The sequence below is a fragment of the Argiope bruennichi genome, chromosome 10, assembly GCF_947563725.1.
Source record: "Argiope bruennichi chromosome 10, qqArgBrue1.1, whole genome shotgun sequence".
NCBI classification, from domain to species: domain Eukaryota; kingdom Metazoa; phylum Arthropoda; class Arachnida; order Araneae; family Araneidae; genus Argiope; species Argiope bruennichi.
The window spans coordinates 85,384,973-85,411,279 of record NC_079160.1 but is presented as its reverse complement, the minus strand read 5'-3'; the positions used below and the strand labels follow the sequence as shown (position 1 = coordinate 85,411,279).

The window sequence follows — 26,307 nt, the reverse complement described above, 5'->3', positions numbered from 1 at the left end:
TTGAATAGAGGTTCCTACTGTGTGAGCATTTTATAAGACGTCTCTATTTCATTCGGTTCGTGTTTTGGCTTAAGAAATGTATTTCGTCACATTGTTTTTGCTCGTTAATTCAGTATCAAAGTGTCATACCTTTTTCTAAACAAAAAATTGAACTATTGTGATTGCTAAAATTACTTTTGTTATGGCATCCAAAGTTGAAGAAGAAAGAAAGGGATTTATTTTTGAATGGAAAATCAAAAATTTCAGCTATTGCTGGCACAGGAAAGGAGATTATCTTGAGAGTCCATCCTTTGTTGTGGATTCACTAGACGGAACCAAATGGAAATTATCGGTGTTTCCAAGAGGACACACCGATGGAAACTACATCGGCTTGTTTTTAAAGCGCGATACAAATTGTAACGGTCCAAATACAGCAATTAGTATTGAAGTTGTATTGTCTATCCTTTCTTGGAATGACCTAGGTCCAGATCATGTTATGAGAAATTCGGCAACTTTGACAAAGGGTGCCAATTTTGGATACCCTTCCTTTCAGAAGCGAAAAGATATTTTTATGCTTAATAAAGATATTTTTCTTCCTGAAGATACCCTGGTAGTTTGTTGCAAAATGTGGAAAAGTGACGGCAAATCACTGGCGATTGAAAAATGCTTTGCGACGACACATATTACAGTTGGACGAAGGTCCTTCCTTTGGCCAATCGAAAAATTCAGCACCCTTGAACCAGATAAAGAGAATACCTTTTGTATCAGATCTGCATCAGATGAAAGACTAATTCTAACATTTAATCTGTCATTGATTGGCGGACAAAATTTTGATGAGACATTTCAAATTCAGATGACTTCTCCCATTCCAAACATGTTCTCTACCGCCAGTTTCTTTCTTTTAAATATTTCTGGCGATAAAAAAGAGTGTGGCCGATGTGAATTTTGGTTCGATCGCGTATATAAAAGTCGCCACATGACGCTTCTTCTCTCAAAGAAGAGGCTTATAGTCAAGAAGAGTCAATACTTACCGAAAGATGTTTTAACTCTTCAGTGTGAATGCACATATTCTACAGGAAATTTATTTGAAGAAGTTGAAAAGGTTGGCCCTGGATGTGTTGATATAACAACAGCACAGTTTGCATCCAGCTTGCATTCTGGAAACAACTCGTCTCACTCATCAAATGGGTTAGAAGAAGATCTGCACTGGTTATATACTGAGGGTTTCCTTAGTGATATTAAATTGAAGACAAACTCCCAAACATTTCCAGCCCACAAGAGCATTCTCAGTGCTCGTTCTCCAGTATTTAACGCTATGTTTAAGAATAACATGAAAGAAAAGTCGAGTAAAATAGTTGAGATTGAAGACCTGGATGATGACACAGTGTATCAAATGCTCCTCTATATCTACACTGCAAATATAGATGACCTTCAGTGGGAGAGTGCTTTACAATTATATGAGGCTGCAGATAAATACGAGATCCTCACATTAAAGCTTAAGTGTTCTGCCTATTTGGCAGCTAATCTTGATTCAAATAATGCATGCGATATCTTGGTTCTTGCAGATTTGCATCAAGATGAAGAATTGGAATCTGCAGTACAGAAATTCATCTTTAAGAATGAACAAAGCATTATCAATTCTAAAAAATGGGAATGCCTAATGGAAAATAATTTAAAATTAGCTGCCAATACATTGTGTCTTAGATACAAATAAGAAGTAAGTATAATTTTAGTGTCAATGAATTTAAAATTAAATTTAAATTTTATACATAAAAAATTACAATCATAAAATTATTTTCTTTTTACTAATACTCATGCAAATATTTATGTATTTTTATAAATAATTGCCGAAAAAAATGTACTATTTCTTCAACTTTCTACAAATGTAAAAACATTAAAAATAAGATTTTCTAACGTAAAATGTTTCATCAATTTTTTTTTTATATATGGACTCTATTTTGAAACATTTTATTCCTTAATAAATACATACTGAAAAATTCGATATTTTCCATCTTTAATTCACATTAAATTATTTAACAATTTTGTATGTTCGTCTCTATAATTTTGCTATCAAAAATGTTTTCATTATTTTGGTATAATCTCTTTTTCTTTTACTTTCATAGAAAAATTTTAGAATTCAAGAGATTGTATCCTGAGACACTGAAAGCAAATGAAATCTGTTAGATTATATATTTACTGAATAAAAATATCGAAATTAGATAAACAATACAGATTCTCCCCCCCCCCCTCTATGCTCTCTTTAATCACGTTAGTCTGTCTGTAAACACAATAACAGAAAAATAATTTGAGCTATACGGATGAAATTTTGTATGTGATCTGTTTTCACTGAATTTGTAGATTTTTATCAAAATTTGAACAAACCCAATTAGAGGAACCTATCTGTTCGGCCATCCAAGTACCAGTAAGCATAACCCCAAAACGTAAAGATGGATGAAATTTTATATAATGTTTTAATAATTTAGCGTATTGGAATGCGCTAGGATAGAACCTGGGACGCAGTCCAGTAACATGACCATGGTACCAAAACAATTGCACGGGTAGCAGAGCTGTTAACTGGCTTATATGCTATTCACCACATTAGTTGAAATGTTAATCCATATCAAATTTTGAACTATATGTATCAGGAGTTTGATTATCTGTTATTCGCAGGCATATAACGTGATAACTCAAAAAAAAAAAATAATAATAATAATAATGACTTAGATTCACGAAATTCGGTACAAAATTTTAGAATCAAAAATATAGATTCTTATTAAATTATGAACCCAATCTGTCAAAGGGTCTGCCTGTAGTGTCGCATGCATGCAAACTAGATAGCTCAATAATGCGACGATATAAATATATTAAATTCGGTATGTTATCTTGTTCTGTTTCGTATAAAAAATAATGCTTTAGAATACACAGGCTGTCCTGAAATAAACGGGCGATATTCAAAAATGTATAACAGGAAAACGGTTAAGGTTTTAGCAGATTGGTGTGAGCGAGGATAGAACCTGGGACCTTGTGGTTCGCAGTCCAGTAACATAACCAGGATACAAAAGCATATGCTCTTGTAGCGTAGTTGTTAAATCGCTTATATGCTATTCACCACAGACTCTCCCTCCAGTGAGTCGGAGGTGAGACAAACGATATGACTTGTTGAGTGGTGATGTATTTAGCTGTTGTCTAATGGGCCTGTACCCAGTTGAGTCGCGCCAAGCGTTATGGCGAACCCGTGTGGTTGAGTGGTTGCTGATGCTGCGTCGCGTAAATGTGAAGACTTTGGGTTGCTGCGTCAAGTGAATCTGACGACTTTGGTTTGCTGTGGGTAGATGGCGCCACAACAGCTGTACGAAGGTTGAAGGTTCATCTTCCGAGGTCACCAATTTAGGGGACTGGTGTGAACGAGGATAGAACCTGGGACCTTGTGGTTCGCAGTCCAGTAACATAACCGCAAAAGTATGCTCTTGTAGCGTAGTTGTTAACTGGCTTATATGCTATTCACCACAAGGTTAAAAAAATAATTCTTGCAGCAAATTGATATGACAAGGCATAAATTTCTCCTCCCACAGTTTTTGGTTTTAGATCAAAGTATTGTCGATAGATGACGTTGTAAGTTCCTTTTATTGTTTTCCCCGTAAGCAAATTATCAAAATACGCAGCCTCAAAAGGGTTACTATTTCGATTTTAGAAGGAATGCTTTGAGACTGGACGAGCAGAAGAGTGCTGAACAGCAGATTCTGTAGGAAATTTTTGTACTGTGATTTTCTTTTTTTAAAAGATTTGGAAAAATTATGGTGTAATTTTCAATTATTTCTTTATTTACAATACTATCTGCATCATCATCTGTCAACAAATTTTCTAACTAAAACCAAAAACTGTGTGTATGTGTGTGTGGGGGGAGGACTTATGTTCTGTCACATGAATTTGGTACAAGAATTTTTTTAACCTTACCCGTTTTCCTGTTATACATTTTTTAAAATCGTTAGTCTATTTCTGGACGCCCTGTATATTTATAACTAGCTTTTACCCGCGACTTCGTACGCATAGAAATAGATTGGAATTTATAGCATCAATGGCTTTATCTTTTGTTACTCCTGCGCATGCGTAAATTTTCAACGGCATTTGGGGCAAAACAAATGTATGAATTTACTATGCCAGTTGGGGTAACGCAATATAGATTATAAATTTTTAATTTCCTTTATTCTGTTTTATTTTAATTCAAAAGTACTTCAGAATGAATCCGAAAGATCGATTCATTAACAATGTTTAATTTTAAATGTATCGAACACTCAGAAAATAAACAGAATCGTTTGAAATAATAGTCAAAATCATGTTAAGCCTAATGTCATTGGTGTGGGGGAAAAAAACAACCCTGAAGCTTTACTCATTTGGCGATTTTTGGCGGGAAAGTTAGTTTTTAATTTATAAACAATTAACCACACAATTAAACGGAATAAATAGTAGCCCATGTTCTATTCCAGACTATAATCTATCCTTCAGCTAAATTTCATCCAATTCTGTTCAGCCGTTCTAGCGTGATTGACTAACAAACATCCATCCATCCATGCAAACTTTCACATTTATAATAGTAGTATAGATGAAATTATCTATATATTCCTGATATATTCTTTTTCTATTGAGCATTTATGTATTCCATTTAGCTAGTAATTATTTAAAATGTGGGCTACAAAATAAGACAATTTATTTATTTTGATTAAAGATTATCTAAATAATCTAATGTTCTATATTTGTTGTCTCATTTATATCTGCATATAAATAAAGATTTTTTTTTAGGAATTTTCATCTATCGTCATTCTGCCTTGATAACTGGAAAAAGGAAATGTCTGTTACATCCGCATCGTTTGAATCAAATATTAGCTCATTCTGTTGTGGAGGCATTATCGAAGTATGCAGCTACAGTTAATCACTTTTGCGAGTTATTGTATTCAGTGGATGATTTGGGACCTTCTCCGCCCTTCTAAATAAACTAGTCAATTTTTTATCACTTTTCAACAAATTTTTATTATAGGTGAATTTTTATTTTAGCAAATTGTGAAAAAGTAAAGGTTTTTATTTATTTATTAAGAGCGTTGTCTTGTCTTATTCGCTCCCACACCTAATATTATTTAAATGGAATCTTGTCTTTATAAGTACTCTAATAATAACAAGAACGTAATGAAATTGGTAGAAACTGGAGCTATTATATTAACTAAATATTAATATTTTCCTTATATTTTATAATTCATTATTTATGCTTTCTAAAAAAATGTATTTATTTGGTAGATAAGCTAATATCATTTTTTAAATTGGCTTGCCTGCTGTTCCTCCAGCTGAAAGGTTTACGGACTAAGTGTCCTTGACTATATTGTATTTGAAACTGCTAGTGAATTAATTATCACTATAAATAAAATTTACACATGCTGATTATTTTGTGATAAATTATGTAAATTGTTTCTCAAAAGTATAAATCATTTTCACATTTTTTTTTAAGTAAGAACTTATCCAATATCATCTAGATTTTGTTATTACATTATCATGTTTATAGTTTGGCAAACATGATTTTGTTGAAAACCTTCTACAGAGAAATCTTTAGATTAAGAGGTACCAAATTTGGAATGTAAATACTTCTTAGATATTATGCTTTCATTAAAAATAGATTTTTCAAAACTATCCATTATATAAAAATGTACACAACGAGCAGAGCATATGTAAAATATTTAAAATAACCTAGCTTTAATGTCTGACTATTTGGCAGAATCTTGCAGTTATATTTAAACGATTAATCTGGAATTAAATATAACTATCGATCTCGGCGAAGCAGTTGATCACCAGAGGTGATATAACAAATAAATAAAAACAATTATTTTTATAAAGTGGTTGAAACTAAAAATAATAATAATAAGCATGCTAATTAAATTAAAAATGTGTTGAAATATGAAACTAAATTCATAAAAAAAGGGGAAGATCTTATTATGTGCACTGCCTAGGGCAGCAAAATATCTAAATATGCCTCTGGTTCTTGATCTTCCAAGTTTGAATTCTTTCAAAAAAGTATGCTATTTCCAGCAAAGAAAAATAAATGTTCCATTGAATCAATAAAATCGATGTAGAAACTTAGTTTTTTAAAAAATCAGAAAGATATGAATATTTATCTTTTGAATTAAAAATATTTCAAAATTCATCAAAAGAAATGCTTAGATATTACAGATATTTCAAAAATAAAATTTAAATTAAGATAAATAAAATTTAAATTAGGATACATACGCCTTCAACTTTCAAAATTCCTGGTTTCATTCTAACATCAGAGTCTTATGAAAGATAATTTAGTGCACTGAAATTGGTTTTCAATTATATTCGAAATGGATATAAGTTTTGAATGTTTGAATTAATCAATGTTGCTGTTTTCCTTAAGATATATGATAGACTTCGTATTCCTGATATCGTAAACAAAAATTCCGTAAAGTAAAGCTGTAGACCAAAATATGCATTTTAAAGAAAAACTCCATGTGATTTATTATTATCCACAAAAATGCATATTTATTGTTTTTTTTCTGTTAATTATCATTAATAATCCTTTTTTATTTTTGTATCATTAATTTTATTGAATACGTTTCAAGTTTTTCCTGCTATAAATGTTTCATCGATATATATAAAACGCTAACGTACTTGCAACAGAAATTGTTCGTATTCTTTATAAAGGAATGGCAACAATCAAATGCAAACATATCGATTTGCGAAAACTTCAGAAGATTTCTTTATTCAACGTTTTTACAGCTGCATTTAATTCAAACTACGCTAATTAAATAAAATTATTATATTACTAGCCGCCTTTGGCGACCAGCCAGTTCGCCACTCTTAATATTCGTTAAAATTTTAAAAATTAAATATTTTATGCAATTCCTACTTTAATAGCTTCTTCATCAAAATATTTTAAAACTTCACATTTTAATAGTCATATAATTCACTCATAATATCATAAAGGCCTTCAGTCATAACATAATATATATATATATATATATATATATATATAATTTTCTGTTCGCTCCCGTAGAATTTATGCCTTAAATTAAAGTGGAAATGATTAATATGCAATTAATAAAATAATATTTTTTACAGAAACAAAGCCTTTTTTATATAATTTGATTACTGAAAACAGAGTCACTGAGCATTTAAACCTTATGGGCACTAAAGAATATCTTTCTTAATTTATGTAATATTTAATTAACAATGTTTAATTCTAAATGCATCAAACACTAAGAAAATAAACAGAATCGTTTAAAATAATTAGTCAAAAACAGGTTAAAAAAAACTACTTAAAAAAACGATGTACTTAAAACTATAAGATTATACAAACAATATATAACTAACATAAATACAATTTAATTACAAAAGCATACAACTAACCTAAAAATAATTTAAATCAAGTCCGCATCCGTTGAAAATAGTTGTCAACAATCGGAACACAATGCGCATGCGTGAATTTTCAACGCCAGTTATGGTAACGCAAATGCGGAATTTTTCTACGCCAGTTGGGGGTAACGCTATGCAGATTAGAAATTTTTAATTTCCTTTATTCTGTTTTATTTTCATTCAAAAGTACTTCAGAATTTATCTGAAAGATCGATTCATTAACAATGTTTAGTTTGAAATGCATCAAACATCAAGAAAATAAACAGAATCGTTTGAAATAATCAGTCGAAAAATGTTAAGCCTATCCTCTTTCGCGTGGGGAAAAAAATCTGAATTCTTACTCATTTGGCGGTGGGGAAATGAAGATTTTTTTGGCGGGAAAGTTAGTTTTTAATTAATAATTAAAATTCTAATTAAAAATTCAAAAAAAGTCCCCATGTGCACATTCCCGACCTCCACGGTATACATGTACCAAATGTGGTAGCTGTAGGTAAACGGTATGGCCTGTAGAGCGCCAACACGTACACACACACATTGAGATTTATATAAGCATAGATAGATAAATGTGGCTTGAGGTGTCACACACATCATTCATTAAAAGATGTAAAAGAAATCAAGAGATAAGCATTAATCGAAAAGTTTAGTAGTCGAAAAGAAAAATAGGCTTAACCAACACTATGGTTACGTGTTATAACTTATCTATGGAAATAAAAGACTTCCAAAATTATTAACACCTCAAAAAGTTTTTGCATTGTCAGAAAACTCAAAAAATTGTCTCTATAATGACATCGATTTCATTTCGTACAGTTTTTTTTCCCTCCTTTGCATTTAATAAATTTTTTAAAGTTTTATTTACAATGTTATGACGCTTTTAATGTTCAGTTAGGTTTGAAAAAAGCTTTTTAAGAGTAATGCTCACTTTAATTGCTTTTTTAATGTACTGAAATTCAGATTCATCCATCAAAATATTCAATTGCGTGCTTTTGCCAATGTTAAAATTAAGATTTAAAAAAAATGCTTTTTTTAATCATTAATTCAGAAATAAGATTTTCGCTTCCGCTGATATGTCATAAAATATATGCTTTTAATTTGTGCGCACAATAATTTATTGCAGAATGATCCAATTAAAGTCATATTTTTAAGTCATATCAAACAAAATGAAATTTTTAAAAATGCATTCTATTTTAATCGTGTACTAACCTAAAAAAATCAATCATGGCGAGCAAGCTTATCGCCGAAGGTGGCTAGTTACTTAATAAACTCTTTGATATTATATGATGCAACAACAGCCTTTGCGCACAATATAATCTTCCTATTTTCAATTGAAAATGATATTATGCCTCACAGTACACAAACAAATTATAGATTGAACGCAAGACGTTTTCTAGTATAATTTTTTCGTTAGAGAGCAAATGAGATAATTTTGGGGTGACCAGTCCCATTGGTTTTATTGGTGAGCTTAGAAGAACATGCTGTACCTTAACTTTTGAAGGCTAGTGTAAATCAAAGACTGTTCTTGTAGTCGCAAAAACCATTGACGAAGATTTCTGTGCTTGCAATGTAGGGAATTGATATGCGCGAGGATAGAACCTGGGACCTTGTGGTTCGCAGTCCAGTGACATAACCAGGATACAAAAGCATATGGTCGTGTAGCATAGATGTTAACTGGCTTATATGCTATTCACCACAGACTCTCCCTCCAGTGAGTCGGAGGTGAGACGAACGATATGGCTGTTGAGTGGTGATGTATTAAGCTGTTGTCTAATGGGTCTGTACCCAGTTGAGTAGCGCCAAGCGTTATGGCGAGAGTGTGTGTGGGTGAGTGGTTGCTGTGTCACGTGAGTGTGACGACTTTTTGGGTTGCTGCGTCAAGTGAATCTGACGACTTTTGTTGTGGGTAGATGGCGCCACAACAGCTGTTACGAAGGTTGAAGTTTCATCGTCCGAGGGCACCAATTTAACGTGTTTGTGATGGGCGCGAGAATAGAACCTGGGACCTTATGGTTCGCAGTCCAGTAACATAACTAGGATACAAAAGCGTATGTTCGTGCAGCTTAGTTGTTAACTGGCTTTTATGCTATTCACCACAGATTCTCCTCCAGTGAGTCGGAAGTGAGACGAACGATATGGCTGTTGAGTAGTGATGTATTAAGCTGTTGTCTAATGGGCCTGTACCCAGTTGAGTCGCGCCAAGCGTTATGGCGAGAGTGTGTGTGGGTGAGTGGTTGCTGTGTCACGTGAGTGTGACGACTTTTTGGGTTGCTGCGTCAAGTGAATCTGACGAATTTTGTTGTGGGTAGATGGCGCCACAACAGCTGTTACGAAGGTTGAAGTTTCATCGTCCGAGGGCACCAATTTAACGTGTTTGTGATGGGCGCGAGAATAGAACCTGGGACCTTGTAGTTCGCATTCCAGTAACATAACCAGGATACAAAAGCATATGCTCTTGTAGCGTAGTTGTTAACTGGCTTATATGCTATTCACCACAGGAGCATAAATGGGCTTTCCATTTCATTGAACTGCCTGTTTTCGTAACAATGCTTCAAGCCGAATTTTCTTTTGCTGCAGTTAACTATGATTCTTGTGGCCTCTAAATGAAAAAAATTCTGAGTAGTTCGCTTATAATAAATAGCTCAGAATATTTTAATTTGTACATATTATATACTAGTCACCTTAGGCGGCCAACTGGTACGGCAAGAATATTGATAATATTTGTGTTCAGATAAATCGTTTAAATATATCTTCATATCCATGATTCCTCGAAATTGTATGATATCAAATTCGGTTTATTTTAACTGTATTTCTTTAGTTCCTTCTATTGTACACATGAATCTTTCTGATGGAGACTGCCTAATAACATGATAGGGTTATCAAAAACTTAAATATCCAGTTGATCGATCTTGTAAAGCTCGCGATATTGTTTCATTTTTTATACATATTGTAAACTACACAGATATTAAACAGAACAATTAATCTTTAATTTTCAGCAGTGGAAAACAAAATGACGTGATTAACTATTTGATGAAATAATAAAAACAACTGGAATTTCCTCGATATATTCTATTGTTGAAAATCAGGCAAAAAATGAATAAATAAATAAATAATAATAATAATAAACATAAAAAAATATTACCAAAATTCAGCAAAAATAACCACAGTTATTAAATTGGTACCATTAGTAAGACGATTTTTTTAAATTTTGAAACGGAGTAAATTTATTTTTGCGTAGTAATACTTTTGAAAGTTACGCGAAAAAATACCAAAATTTTGCCTCATTTTTAATTAATTAAAATTTTTAAAAATCGATCACCGATGCTCTTTCAATGTATATACGTGCTAAATTTGATGGTTGTATTTCCAAACGGTCTGACCTCTAAAGAATCAACACACACATGCTTTGTTTCTTTATTATCAATACTAGACGCCTTTGGCGACCAGCTAATTCAGCGGGATTAATGTTCGCTAAAATTTTCAATTAAATATTTTATGTAATTTGATTTTTTAATAGTTTCTTCGGCAAAATATTTTTGAACCTCAGATTTTGATAGTTTTATAACTCATACTATTATGGAAGACTTAAGTCGTTCTGTTCATTGTACTATGTCTCTCTAATTTTCTGTCAGTTCTCGTAAAATTTGAACTTTAAATTAAAGTGGAACTTCAAAAGAAAAAAAAAAAACATTTTTTTTGCTTAAACCAAGCATATTTAAAAAAAAATATTAGTAAAGAAAAAAAAAGAATCGTTCTTTTTAGGTGTAATAATACAGAATAATTTTCATATTTTATGCAATATCTCAACGAATTATTCAATAAAAATTTATCTGATTCATCACAAAATTCAGTTTTTAGTTTTACTTTCAAAAGGCTTTAGTTTTACTTTTTTTAACTTTTAAATGACGTAAATAATAATTGTTTTTTGGTCATTAAATATTACTTAAGAATTAGGAAGTCAAAATACCATACAGTCCTTTTATCTAAAAGAATCATATAATGGAAAAATTTTTGGCACTTCAACTTTTAAATAAAAAGAACAAGAAGAAAGAAAGAAAGAAAGAAAAACATTTCTATCTTCTGCTATCAAATCTGACCGAATTATGAAGCTTTGACTATTGCAAATTTAGAACAATAAACTTTTTCATAATCTTAGGCTAATCAGCCATGGGGAACTCTGGGCGCTACTTGGCGTATCTTTGAGACGGCCGATGGAGTGATCTAAAATCTATGTTTTTATAAGATAGTAATATTCAAATTTTCATAACTCATTCAATTTTAGTCTCAATAAAGTTAGTATAATATTACATAACATTTCTGAGTCCTTTTTCAACCAATGAAGGAGATTTAATCACCTTTAGCTATCAGCTTTATCGCCAGGAATTTTGGTTTTATTTAAATCGTATAGACATTACTTCTATAGTTATGTTCATACGATGATTATACGGTCGATTATGTCTTACGATAATAGTCTTCTTTAATTATCAGACATTACAGCCTTGTTATTTTAATTGTCTTACATATGCTCTGCTCAAAGTGTACATGAACTTTTCTAATCTTATGACATCATAGCACTATTAAAAACATAAATATTCGGTTCATGTATCTTCTAATTTTCACGGGATTATACCTTCAAAATTTTTTATTCATCTCGTAAATTACACAGATGTAAAATTAATCCTTCCCCTTTAGCTTTCAACAATAGAAAAAAAAGCTCGCTGTCAAGTAATTGATAAAATAATGAAAACAATTTGAACTTCAACAAAGTAATCTATTTTAGAAAAAAATAAAAAAAAAAAAAAAAATTGCCTGATTACTAAAGTGATATCATTAAAAAGGCAATGTTTCAAATTTTAAAACGGTGTATTTTTTATTTTTTTTTGTGCGATCATATTTTTTGTAGTTATCGTGGAATAACTCCAAAATTCAACTTAATTTTTAAGTAATTAAAATTTTAATGAAACCAAAAAAAAAAAATCACTCCCAGTTGCACATTTCTGCCCTTTAAAGTATATATATGCCAAATTTGGCTACTATAGGTCAAACGGTTTAGCCTATAGAACGTGAACACACATACATTTTCATCTTTATCATTAATATATATATATATATATATATATATATATATAAGGGTACCAGTTGTGCGCCGGGGTTGAATGGTCTCTCGTTGGTATGATGTAGAAGTTTGGAAAGAGAAATGCTTACCACATCTGATATTGTTCTCGCCGTCTGATCAAAATTGATCTGATTGAATTATATGAAGTATATACTAAAATGTCCCTCTTAAGATGTTAATTAACTTATCTCTTGTTATAATGAATATGAATATGTGTGTGTGTATGTTGACTCTATAGGCCCGGCTGTTTCATTTACCGCTACAAATTTCGCGCATTATGTATCTTGGTGGATGAGAAAATGCAGCTCGGGGCGAATTTTTGTTTGAAATTTTAATTAAATGCTAAACAAAAGTTCTTAAAGTGGTTTTTCTTATTTTTTTAAAAAATATATCTTTTGCTTGGTTTTTAACAATAGATTACATTATTAACCTGAAATTCAAGTTATTTTCATTGCTCCATCATATATTTAATAATGAGATTTTCTTCTATTTTTGAAGTTAATTAAGAAGGATTCTGTTTAAAATCCGTATAGTTGAAAAAACAAATAAAAACTTGATTTACAATACTGCGAAAGTCAGGAAAAAGATGTACTGGACAATTGCGTTTTTAATTACACTATGCTGTTGTAAGATTGATCTCTATTATAAAAATTCATGTATTAATAAACAAAAATATGTAAGAAAATTAAAATAACAAAGTTTTAATGCTTGATGATTGAACGATATTTATAGGAATTTACATATAAGTTGTTTAAATGAAATTAAATGAAGAGATAGAAAATTGAAATCTGCTACCGCAAATTTCAAGTAATCATGCGAGAACATTTTTTGTCACGTGATTATATTAATGTGCATGCGTCAGCTTTTAAAAATACGATGCTTCTTTTTTTTTTCTTTCGAGATTGACGAGAGCTCCAAAACTTTTTTGCCAGCCAAGAAAAATTTGGAAAGCGAAAAACCAGTTTAAATCGATTTAAAATATATGACGCAATGCACATGCATGAGCGTTTAAAAAAAAAAAAATTAGTCTTTTTTTTTTTTTTTTTTTTTTTTTTTATCGTTTGAGATTGACGAGAGTTCCAGAACTTTTTTGCCAACCACGAGAAAATGAAAATTTTCAATTCATTCATTTTTCAAAGCGCTAAATCGCCAATTTACTGCCTACGCATTTTGAGGCTTCAAAAACCTCTAACCAAAACAACATCATGTTCTTACATGATAATAACCAATATCACCGATGAAGCAGCTATTCTCTATCTCTATATTTTAATCTAAAGGAAGAAAAGAAAATTAGTAGTGCGAGTCTTCTAGGAGCCAAGCGATGATTAACACTAAAATAAGTATCTTATTGCGAGGGAAGATGTAGGCTAATTTGCAACGAAATAAATTTTTCTTTCTGATTTTATCAGATATTTAAAACTGAGGGTTTCTAATAATTTAAATTTATAAAAAAATGAGTATAATTAAATGTTGGAGGAGACTTGCGAACTTCCATTTGTTTTATGCAGAACCCAACAGAAACTTGGCGAGTGAAACAATCGTCGCCAAACAGATTGAGCAAATTGTTTACACCGGAAGTAGTATTTTATCAACAGACTACCACGTGGTCGATTGTAACCACAGAAGTGAATCTGGAAACAACAGAATTTAAAGAATTATATTTATTTTTTCTTTTCAGTGTATTTATTTTAAAGCTTTTCGTATGTAAACATAATATTTATACGTACAATACTTATATTTCATGCTGATTAACCTTTACTACTTGAAAACTCAATTAATTTTGGAATTTGTTTTTACCATCTATTTCGATCAAGATGCATTTTGTTTGTGTTAAGGATTTGTTTAATTTAAAATGATTTTATACTGAGTTAAAGATGAAGTATAAATATTTCTGTTGATTTTTTTTAATTCAAAAAATTGCAACTTTATATACATATATGGAAGCCAGCTTCAAACGTATTCAAAACAACTTCATTCATGATTTTTTTTTTTTTTTAATATTTCTTCGCTTCTAGTGTAAAATATTTTGTAAAATTCTCGTAAAAACATGTAACAATTATTCTGCTGAATTCGTGATTTGATCCTTACGTATATACCCGATGTCATTGACGAACATAGTCAGAAGCATGTAATATTTGGCGATAATTCATTGGCATACAGTTTATAAATATAAAACGGCGATTTTTGTAAAACTCACATTTTATTAGTAAACCAATATTTATCGATAAAAAATCTGAATGAATGCCCCTGAATTAAAATTTTTTCGTTTATTTATAAGAATTAATAATTGTGTTGTGTGTTTTTATATTATGGATTGATCACTGTGTATCTGACAGTTTTTGAATGTTTTTAAATACAAATCAGGGAAATTTTTGCTATAAATGGTAAAAAAGTTAAATATAATGTATTACTTTAATTCATTTTGCCTTTTATATTCATTTATTTTTCTGGTAGATGTCTGAAACCTCATATATCTGTTCAAGATTTTGAAAATGTACCTTTAGTGAATATAAAGACACCATTGAATTCAAAATCATCAATGTCAAAAATTAACAATGAAAAATTATACTTTGTTTGTTGGAGAGGGCAATTTTTCCTTTTCAGCCAGCTATATACAAAATTTGATACACCCAGAATGTCATGAACAAGTTATAGCAACAGCTCTAATCAACAGATGTCTAAATTCTGAAGAAAAATCTAATATCCAGTTTATTGAAGATCATGGTAAGTTCATTTTAGAGGCAATAATAATTGAATTTTCTTTTAATGTAATTTAATTAAAGTAAGAAACCTATACAAATGCAATATACTTATAGAGAATGCATGCCAGTTCATTTCTAAACCTTCTACTAATTTTTCTCCTCACTTTAATAGGCATATCAAGTAAAACTCAAAATTTTCTGAGATCTGTATATTTCAGGTTGCCATTTGGATTGAATTAATTTTTATCATTGTTTTTTTATAATTTTAAACAAAAAACATAACATTTATAAAATTTTCCAAATAATTAATTCTTTTTGCAGCCTTAGACAATGCATGTTATGTGGCCTCTATTTTAATAAGATGGTTATAAGATTAGTTTCATATTTTTGACACATTATAATAATGGTTTATTGCAAATTATAACATTTTTTATTTTATTAAGTTTGTGAGTATGTATTTGTTTTTATTTATTATGAGTCTAGAATATTCTCCATCCATGTTTGTACAGTATTACTAAAGCAGATGTTCAGTTTTATAAATATTCTAATAACTAAGTGAACATGATGAAGCTTACAGGAGCCTGACCAGTTAAAGTTTATAAAGTGTTAATATTATCTTAATATTTTATCATTTATAGAATTTGAATTTTTTACAAACTGATTACAAGGAAAATGAAGTTTTTTTAGTTGATCTCTGATTTTTTAAGTTGTTTCTCAACCTAGTGACCTTAGGTGGCTGCCTAGTTAGAAATCTGTTACTCATATGATTCTCTATTTAGTTAATTCTTTCTATATATAATAACCTAACATACCTAAAATGACTGATTCTGTTGACTGACTGACTTCTCTAGATGTAGCAGTTAGAGGAATTAACTGATTAAAAAATTTTGTAGTAACCTCTGTACATCTTGATTATGCATTATTAGTGATGGTATAAAAGCAAAATCTAATAAATGTAATAAGTACTGCATAAAGCTAATTTTTTAAAATATATATTTATATTTAGGGGACATTCTTGGTTCTTTAAATATGTACTCATACTTTAAGAATCCCTAGAGTTTTGGCATTGTAAGATGAAATAGCTACAGAGGTTTATAGTTCTGTCAAAACATACTTATTTTTACTACTTGAAGGCAAAAAAAATATCAAGCACGGGATATATATTGTATATCTTGAAATATTATTATTTGATTATATTTCAACCAGTTTTATAAACATAAAACAAAAATTATATATATATGAACAAATAGAAATAGTCATTTGGAGTTCTTTTTAAATTTAGCCGCATATTTTCCATTAATATAACATAATAGATTATTATTTTCTCATTATTAAAACATATATTTAATTTTTAGGAGGAACAGTTTTCACAGATGTGGATGCTACCAAGCTTGAATATCATCCTGTTATTAGCAAATATCTTTTTTCAAAAATATATTTTTATTTTCCTCATGTGCCGAAAAAAATGAATATCAAAGAAAATCGAAAATTAGTTGAAAATTTCTTTATAAGGTTTGTTAATTTCTTATATTAATATAACATTTGTATGACTTTTGGGTATTTGTGTAATAACTGCATGGCATTGACAAAATTTTGCTTTAACTGTATGTCATTAGTAAGCATTAAGCTGAACCTATTTATCATTAGCAAACATAGCTAATAGACTAATGGGACATTTTTAGAATTTTTTTTGTTGGTTCATTTCTAGTTGCAATAAACCTGACATCTTTGACTATTAATTGCAGATATGTAGTTAATAAACAAGTATAAATCTTTGTTTTTGTTAAATATTTTATATACGTAAAAATGTTTCCACATTTAAAATGCAAAAGAATCTATATTATTTGCTATTAGTTTTAACTTGTCTGGAATTACCTCTTTTTGAATTCATTAATAGGTATTTATTGTTTCCAGATTAAACAAGAGCAAAAAATTTAAATATGTTTTCTAGATGATTTAATATTTCTATGAATTTTATATTCGGTGCCAACTACCACATAATAGGCTTAATTCCTGCATACTTGTTTATTCATTATCAATCTTATTTGTTGGCATGCAATCTTTGTACATTTTTTTTCTATTTAAATAATTATATGAATAAATATTTGTCCCTTTTATGTGAGGATATAAATCCTTAATTAAAAAAAAGTGATTTTTCATAATGGGCTCTATAAACCATCTCAAGAATTTGATATGGTATTTAAAATATTGAAATTTATTTTAAATACAATAGTGGTACATTTTAATTGAGTGAGCATTTAAATTCATTTAAAATGTACACTGAAAAGATATTTTAAATAGCATAAATAATATTTATAGATGCTTAAGTTTATAATTAGTTAATTAAATAATTATAATGAACATTCAAATTTGTAAATAAATCATTTTTTAGAGGCGTAGTTTAAAAAGAGGAAACCTAATATGATTTATTCTTTTTAAAGTTTTCAATGTTTTGAATCAAATTTATCAAATTAATTAATTATCAATAGAACGATATATCTAATGCTTTGGTGGTTTTGAGGATGGATTTTAATTTGACTTTTTTAATGATTTCCTTATGTATATAACCTGCTGTATGCCAGTTTGTGCTTTATACATTCTTGCTCGTATGTTTTTTTCTTTTCAGATGCATCAAAATTTTAATTATTTAATAATTATTAGTTCATCCTTATGTACAAAATGAACTTTATTCTGATTGTGATAAATTTATTACTTATTAGGTGCCTTTAGTGACCATTTGGTTTGCTGAAGATATTGGTTATATTTAATTTCAATTCAGTCATTTAGATATGACTTTGTGTCTACGATTCTGTCATATTGTCAGATAGTAAAGATATTATGAGTGAAATTAAAACCACATTATTTTAATTGTCTTACACATGTTCTGTTTGAATGAACTATTCTGTTCTGTGAAGATTTTTAATAATGTTCATTCCCATAATATTATAGAGTTTTTAACAGTAAAGGTGCAGTTCACCAATCTTCTAAATTTTGTGGTATTGTAAATCTTTTTATTAATCTTATAAACTATACAAATATTAAGCGGATATATATATAAAAATGATAAAAAAATTTCACAACTGTCAAATTAGTATCTTTAAAAATACATTTTGTAAAGTTTGAAATTGTCTGCTTTCATTTTTTTACAGCAGTATTTTCTAAAGTTATCGCAGAAAACATCAAAACAACATAATTTTTTATTAAGATTTTTCTTATATAAATTGCTTGCAAGACATTTTTGCATGAAAATTGAATGACATTTTTTACCCTCCTAAGTATTTATGTGCTAAATTTGTTAGCTTTAGGTCAGGTATAGTATCCGGTCTGTAAAGCTTCAATACATATACATACATTTTTATTATTAGGTAAGATTTAAAAGGCTCTGTATCAGCAAATCCCATTAGCACAACACATTGAACAATGTTTCTATGATGTCTGATATTTTGAATGCTGGACAATATCATGAATATATCAAGCATTATTTGGCATTTTGTGTTGTTTAAAAGGGAATTGAATATATAATCCACAAATTAATTTAGCTTGAAATACAAGTTTCTAAAGTAAATTGGATAAAATTATATATATATATATATAGTCAATTAGTTTATGATTGCATGGTACTGAAAATTAAAATAAAGCATATTAAAAATTCTTTTATAGCATTAAACATTATTTCAGTAAAAATTGTCTTATCTCTCAATTGATGTGGAAATAAATATATCTGATTATTTAATTATTAAGGGGAAACAGGGGCTTAAATTTTTAAACATATATTTTTTTTAGTATATTTTGATCTTCTGAATTTAAGATATATATAAAGGGTGTTTGAAAAAGACAGAGATTATTGAAGATATTTTAAATATATATGCAAGGTATATGTAATCTAAATATGAGACATTAAAAACAAAAACTATTTGGTTCATTTTTTACCATTCTTTCTCTACAGAGGGAAACAGCCCAAAAATACAGAAATTCGATCAAACCAATCGCAAATTGAATGAAAACTGAAACTTATTAGATTGTAATACAATTTGTTGATTTACACTTTTAAAATTCTTTTCCAGTGCAGTGTCCTTAGTAAAAAAATGAAGGAAAGCAAAGTGAGCTATATTAAAATTCAAAACAGTCCTCAAAAAGAAAGAATCAAATATACATTAAATTATGAATATAATTGCATATATAATATTATTTAATGCAAATCCATTAAAAAAGCTCCAGAGTTTCACAAAGTCAATTAAAAATTCCAGAGGCTTAATTTAATTTGCTTACTAAAATCTTCACATAGTAGAATGCATGTCTTAAGGCAATATACAAAATTTCAACATTGTATCAAAAGAGAGAGATGGAACGACAAAAAGACTTACATCATTATCTTTATTTGCATGCATGCATGCAGCTCAGATTTGAATGAGTGTATAAATTTTTAAAAAATTACACTGGCTATGTAACGGTATTATGTATTTACATTATAACAGGTCTCAATTTCATTCGCCAAGCAGTCATTATATATTGCTGAGCATTATGTATAATAGAGCTGTGCAAACTTGACTAAACTTGGGGTGTAAAAAAAAATGACACTTTGAAGTACTGACATAGTTCTGACATCGCAAAATTCTACTGCATATCATGGTAGTAGTATTCATTGACAGAACAAGTTCACATTCCAACTGCATTTATCTCTTCAAAAAATATGCTCACTGATGAATATTGTTATAAAATCATGCTATATTGTTACTTTATTTGGATCATGACTTCTTTGTAGATCATATGAAAATTTTCCTTTTGCGAGATTCAATGATTATAACTTACCATCTCAAGGCAAAAATGGATTTTCTCAATTAGCAAAATGCTCCACTGTCAAATGATGATTGAAGCAAAGAACATAAGTAGAAATATTTTAAATATCTGAAAATCCCATTCTGCAATTGGTGACCATGCTTGATTTTGTAAGAATAAAACTACAAAAACTATCACATGATTGTTTGTATCTGCAATGCATTACATCAACAACACAAGGAATAACTAGCACATTCATATTATTGTAAAGCAAATAACTAATGCCTTCCCATGATTATTATAACTCCATCTTCCATTCAAACTTTGTTGATTCATTTCCTTCTTCTATCTGACAGAATGCTAAACTGGTCATATCTGCCAAATATTCCCACATGTTGAATAGAGCAAATGGAGATATTGATTGATTATATAATTGCTTCTTAATTCTTCAAAAAGTTACGAAATTTCTTCTGCTGCTTAAGAGCAGTAACAATCTATTGTTTTGATAGAATAGCTTTGTTCTGATATAGTTTTTACTTGTGATATAGGCATGATGTTTGAGTAACAGGATAATATTAGTAAAAAATTGGACATCTTTCTTCCAGCAATTAATGCCAATGTACATAAACTATTATAAAAATGGGATATTTTTTGATCAATTTATAAAAATAAGTCATTTATGTTACAGCCATGATTTGTTGGCAAATTCAAATATTAAGTTTTTTATTTGTTTAGTAAGTGTCAAGATTATAATTTAAAATCTCTTATTAAACTTTTATTTTACTTAGATAAGTAAATATCAAAACCCTTTGAAATAGAAAAATCACTTTTCTATTAAGAATCAGTGTTTAAGTAATTGTTATAAGTGAAATTTAACCCCATTTCAACTGTCTATATATGAATTGTAATAAACTTGTGTTGATGCAAATATCATAGTATATTGATTTAGCTATTTTCTTGGCAGTGAAAAAGGTAAAGGATTCAAATTTGATTCTAGAAATTAGTACTTCATGTGCAATTCCCAACCACCTCTTTTTTGCACAACACACATATATATTTTAAATATTAGAAATACACATTTTTCTTTTAATATTTTAAAATTCAGTTAATTATTTTTCTTTTAAAGTGCATATCATGAAATTTCTGAGCAGTTTATAAATAGCTTCAGATTTTTCTTTTATGTGTTTATTTAAAAAATAATTAAAAGTTAATAGTATTTTAATAAGAGTACTTCTCTATAGAGAGTATTTTGAATTACTTCATTAAAAAGTGTCTGTGCTTGTAAATTTTTTAAATAAGTTGCTATATATTTAAGGACATATTTTACTAACTTTTGTTAGGTTGCATTGTCTATAAAATGTTTTGAGTAAATAAGGAATATTGTATAAATTATTATTTTTTATAAGTGTTTATTTCCTTTTTTAATTTGTTGGTTAAAATAACAATTAAAAAAACCATTTTAAAATTTTTACCATCAATTATTTTCTGTAGTGCAGAAAAAGTTCTTCAGGAAAATGGAAATATCATTGTAACTTTATGCCGTAAACAAGGTGGTACAGATGCTGAAGTGATGCCAAGACTCTTTGAAAATAGTTGGAAAATTGTAAATTTAGCTGCCAGTGCTGGTCTTATATTATGTGACATAGAATTTTTTAATTCTCAGCTTTATAATAGCTATAAATGCACCGGTTACAGGTAAACATTGTTTTCTTTTTGTTTAGTTTATATATCTATTTTTATTGTGGTTGTATAATCTATATTCATTTGCTTTATAGACAACTGTTTGAATCATTTTAATTTGAAGAAGAAAGATTATGCATATTTTCTCTTATATTTGTCAAAAAAGAATGTGATGATAACCAGCCATTGAATGACAAAATCTTATCTGGTGAAAAATGTTAGAAATTTGTTAATTCTTTATATATATATATATATATATATATATATATATATATATATATATATATATATATATATATATATATATATATATATATATATATATATATATATATATAATATAGGGTTTAAAAAAAAACAAGAGTAGGTTTAAAATATTTATTTCTAAAGAAAATGCATTTTCAGTTATTTTGATTTTTAAAAAGCTGGGCTTACTAATTATTTTGATTTGTTTTAAAAAACTGGATCTACAGCTTCCTTCCCACTTTAATGCTAATGTTATTTAGTATTTATTTATTTCAAGTTTAAACTTAATTTTTCTTTGAAATGTTTGGAAATTTATTTTTAACTTATCTGCAGTCAATGCATCAATTTTTTTTTTTTTTAATATAACTGCTAATTACAAAATGTGTGGAGGAAAACATATATTTTATTTTATTTTTATTTATTTATTTGCTTTTGCTTTTCTAAAATAAAAGAAAGAGGAAAAATAACAAAAAAAAAAAAAAATGCATATAAATATGAAACAATATTATTTAGAATAATGTAGAATACATAAGAAATTAGAAAGTGAATTTTTTGTAAATTTTAATATTCTTACTGTAAGTTTGTGACTTTTTTTATTATCCTTTGTGGTTTTTCTCTTTTTTAGAGGCCTTTCAAAGAAATTTGATACAGATGGAGCTGTGACCCATTTTTTCTGTAGAGGCCAGGCAGTGTTAATGCCAGCTGATAAATCTGGAATTCATAATTTATCTAATAAGAAAAATTTCATTCATGATATTAAATGTGTTTTTGAGTAAGTATGATAATTTTGCCACATATTTTGATTTTTTCAAAGTACAAAATATTTTCATATGTTATTATTTCTATCTTTTTATTTCTGATACTAAGAGTATTTTTCTACTTTATGCAATCAATACTAGAATTTAATTTAAAGATTAATGCAGTTTTCAAAATGTTATTATATTCTATTGAATAATATAATTCCAATGTAGAACAAAAATATTTCCATGTCAATAATAAATAATAAAAATGAGAAAAAGAATTATATTTATTGTGACTTCATTTGATTGATAGTGATTAATTTGATGACCTTTTACAATAAATTCAAAATGTGTTGTGTTTGAAAGTTAATTTTTGTTAAAGATTCAATCCTTTTTATAACATACTTGAATTAAATAAATTTAAAATTCATCTTAAAATTTCAATAATGATAAGTCTTTAGCGATAATAAAGAAGAATGTATATATGTGTATGCCCATCAGATGGTACTCTATAGACCAGACCAAATATTATTTATTACCATGATCTTCAACGTTTTATTAATATTATTATTTTATCCTGTATTAGGATTTTTGTTTTTGTTTGTTTGTTTAAAACAAGAGAAAAAAATTATCTGCTTGTTTGTACGAAAAATAAGAAAACGAACTTACAAATCTGCAAAACTCAACATACAGATAAAAACATTTATATATAAGCATAATATAAAAGATAGATATCATGTATAGTTACATTTTTAATGGGTATTGATGTCATTAGGCTTAACTTCATTGGGAAAGTTCATGTATTCCATAAATAAGATGCAAAGTTATTAAAATAACTCGACTTTAATGCCTATCTCAGTTTGATGTTAAACAATTTGCCGAGAGAAGCATAGGTTATGTATAAGATTCCACTTGAAGTTAAAAACAGCTAGTGAACCAATTGCTTGCTAAAAGCAGCTAGTAAAAAATATTAAATTATAGATTTTATTTAATTCATTAACTTGGTGTCATACTGCCCATTAATACTACAAAAAAATATAGAACATTGAGATTTGATAGTGTTGGATTAATCTGAAAGTTTCTATTTAGTTTAAATTTTATATGTGAAAGTCTAGCTGAATTTGAATTAGGAAAGACAGTAAACTTTTTTGGTATCAATGGAATTATGTAAATATTTGTACTTCTGCTAATAGAAAAATGTTAATGGTTGCCCAAGGATTTTCAATATTTTTTTTCTTTAATTTTCAGTTATTACATTTATTTCCTTTAATTCAATTATTTTATATATTTAATTTCAAAAATACCAAAATCCATTGATAAGCATAAAGATTTGTTTTTAAAAATGCTGTTTTTAATTTTATTCTTATGGAAACTGTTTCTCACCTATATATTTTATAAATTTTATTTTGTAGAATATAGAATTACAGGAAGGTGAAATTTTATAACAATTTATACTATCTTAAGTTAAAAAAAGAAAATCTGTTGCAATGACCTGCTGTAATAATGTATTTTTGGCACATATTTTTATCTATATATAGGAATTCATTTGAATATGGTTTATTACTTTTTTTTAGGTGTCTCACAAGAAAAGTCAGCTCACCATACTCTAAAATAGTCTCTGTCATAGATGATGTTGCGAGCTCCAGTTTTATTTCACTTCAGAAAATTTTTATAAGTAATTTACTTTTTTGTAGAGCTGCTGTTTCACCGTGTGCTTCCATACCTCAAAATGAAAAATTGAGTAACTGTGATAGTATAAATATATGTTGTAAATGTTTAGATACTATTATATCAGAATTTCTAAGGTCTAAAGAGAATGATGAACAGAATGAAAACAATACAATAACATCACTAATTTCTTGCATTTGTTGTATGCACTATTTTAAAACTCATTTCCACCCATTTATGCACTTTGTATCTTATTTTAGTTCTTCTTTGGATTCTCTCCTGAGAGGATTTCAGTCAATATTAGAAAGCATAAAATTAAACTTCCCATTAAATTCTAAGGATTTTTGTTGGAATGACCTGTCTAGTTATATAAATGCAAAGCCAATTATTCCTGATCAGTCTCATTATTTACTTAATAATCCAGAGTATATTCAGTCCATTTATTTAACTTGTTCAGTTGCAAAGAGCAACTGCTGTGTTTTCTATACAGATATAGAAATAGTTATGGAACATAGGAAAAATTTTTGCCCATCATCCATTAAAAACAATTTTGAAATAGGTCAAATTATAAAATTTACTCATCTTTCAAAAATGTATTATGTTATTTTGTTAAATTTAGAAACAATATCAAGCATAAAGTTTCATGTGATGGATTATAGAATCTTATTGTTGCAGGATTCATATTTTTGTAATAAAGTTTGTCAGGACTCTTTATGTTTAGTGTATCGTCCTCTAAGCTTGTACCCACCTTTATATTTGCACGATATTAGTTTCTGGATAAATGAAAGCTTTTCAGAAGAATCACTCTTCATATTAGCATGGAATATTGTTGGAGAATTGGTTAAAAGTATCAAGCTAATTGATATATATCAAGACATTTTGACAAAAAGAGAAAGTAGATGCTATCGTTTTTATTATCAATCCTTCAATAAGGCTCTAGATAAAGAAGAATTATTGAAAATACACCTATATGTTAGAAAAGCTATTGAAGATAATTTAAAAATACAATTGAGATAATGTTTTAAATCTTTTAGCTTTTCATGAAAATCCTTCATTCTTTTATTATGAGTCATTCTTTGCAGAAAGACCTGTAAAAAACGTGTGCTCTTGTTTAAATATTATATGAATTTTATTAATTATTATGCTACATATATATATATTAATGAATTTTATGTTAAATAGTATGTTTCTGTAAAGTTACTGAAAAAGTATTTAAAAACTGTATATTTTCGGAAATGAATTGTTGTGTTTTAAAATAAAAAAAATATGTATGTTTGATTATAATCAGATTTGAACATTCAGTTATTCAATTTTGTCAAATATTAATACCTATTTTCAAATACAGATACAAATTTTATAGTTTAATTTACTGCCATTTTAATGAAATTGTTGATAAATAATGATATGAAATTTGGTTCCTCTAATGCTAAATTAAAAACTCCATTTTTTCCAGCATATTTCTAAATTCTATCAATAGATTACAGTACCTTTTGCTTTACATTAAACTGCTGTATAGCACAATTCAAAGTGGGACATTTTTCAGATATATAGTAATATAATTTTAATTAATTATTAGATTAATACTGAACTTTTTAATAGAAATATGAACAAATTTTGTTTCATTTTATTAAGAAATAAATGAAACATTGCTACAAAAACCTTTTTACTTCTGTTTGATAACATCAAATAGCACATATAATGGAATTCAAATGTATTCAGACAGAATACTATTATTTTGGGGATTTTCATCTCAGTTTAGCATATCAATGGCAAGGAGGAAAAAGGAAGGAAATCTTAAATATAAAAAAATCTTGACAGACTGGAAGGAAAAGGTAAATTTCTTATTATCTTCAAATTATTTTCAATTCTTAAACAAAAATAATGAAATATTACATAGTGAAGCAACCATAGGTGATAATTTTATTGCTAGTGTACAATTCAGTTTTTGTTGCGAAACAATTCATTTTAAAGTAACAAATATTATAAAAATAAAGTG

General features: G+C 28.3%; 2 protein-coding genes across 3 annotated transcripts; both read left to right on the top strand.

The window, feature by feature from the left end:
- Window positions 1-17: 17 nt before the first annotated feature.
- LOC129988577 (TD and POZ domain-containing protein 3-like) lies at window positions 18-5,063 on the top strand. Its single transcript, XM_056096827.1, has 2 exons — window positions 18-1,696; window positions 4,777-5,063. Exon 1 carries the CDS (start codon window positions 182-184, stop codon window positions 1,691-1,693), a length of 1,512 nt encoding a protein of 503 aa, XP_055952802.1. The 5' UTR covers window positions 18-181; the 3' UTR covers window positions 1,694-1,696; window positions 4,777-5,063.
- An 8,879-nt stretch (window positions 5,064-13,942) lies between these two features.
- Window positions 13,943-25,472, top strand: LOC129988469 (ferredoxin-fold anticodon-binding domain-containing protein 1 homolog). Of its 2 annotated transcripts, none has more exons than XM_056096703.1 (6): window positions 13,943-14,199; window positions 15,104-15,223; window positions 16,557-16,713; window positions 21,469-21,672; window positions 22,529-22,675; window positions 24,218-25,472. In XM_056096703.1, exons 3-6 carry the CDS (start codon window positions 16,667-16,669, stop codon window positions 25,326-25,328), a joined length of 1,509 nt encoding a protein of 502 aa, XP_055952678.1. In that variant the 5' UTR covers window positions 13,943-14,199; window positions 15,104-15,223; window positions 16,557-16,666; the 3' UTR covers window positions 25,329-25,472. The 2 variants fall into 2 exon arrangements, with proteins under 2 accessions (XP_055952678.1, XP_055952677.1); XM_056096702.1 differs by having other exon boundaries at window positions 13,944-14,199; window positions 14,954-15,223.
- The last annotated feature ends 835 nt before the right edge of the window (window positions 25,473-26,307 follow it).

Excerpts from the sequence above, each read along its gene's own strand:
- LOC129988577 (XM_056096827.1), top strand. The coding sequence starts at position 182 with ATGGCATCCAAAGTTGAAGAAGAAAGAAAGGGATTTATTTTTGAATGG.
- LOC129988469 (XM_056096702.1), top strand. The coding sequence starts at position 15,055 with ATGAAAAATTATACTTTGTTTGTTGGAGAGGGCAATTTTTCCTTTTCA. Across the intron at positions 16,714-21,468 it reads GTTGAAAATTTCTTTATAAG|TGCAGAAAAAGTTCTTCAGG; the intron begins GTTTGTTAATTT and ends TATTTTCTGTAG. Across the intron at positions 22,676-24,217 it reads GATATTAAATGTGTTTTTGA|GTGTCTCACAAGAAAAGTCA; the intron begins GTAAGTATGATA and ends ACTTTTTTTTAG.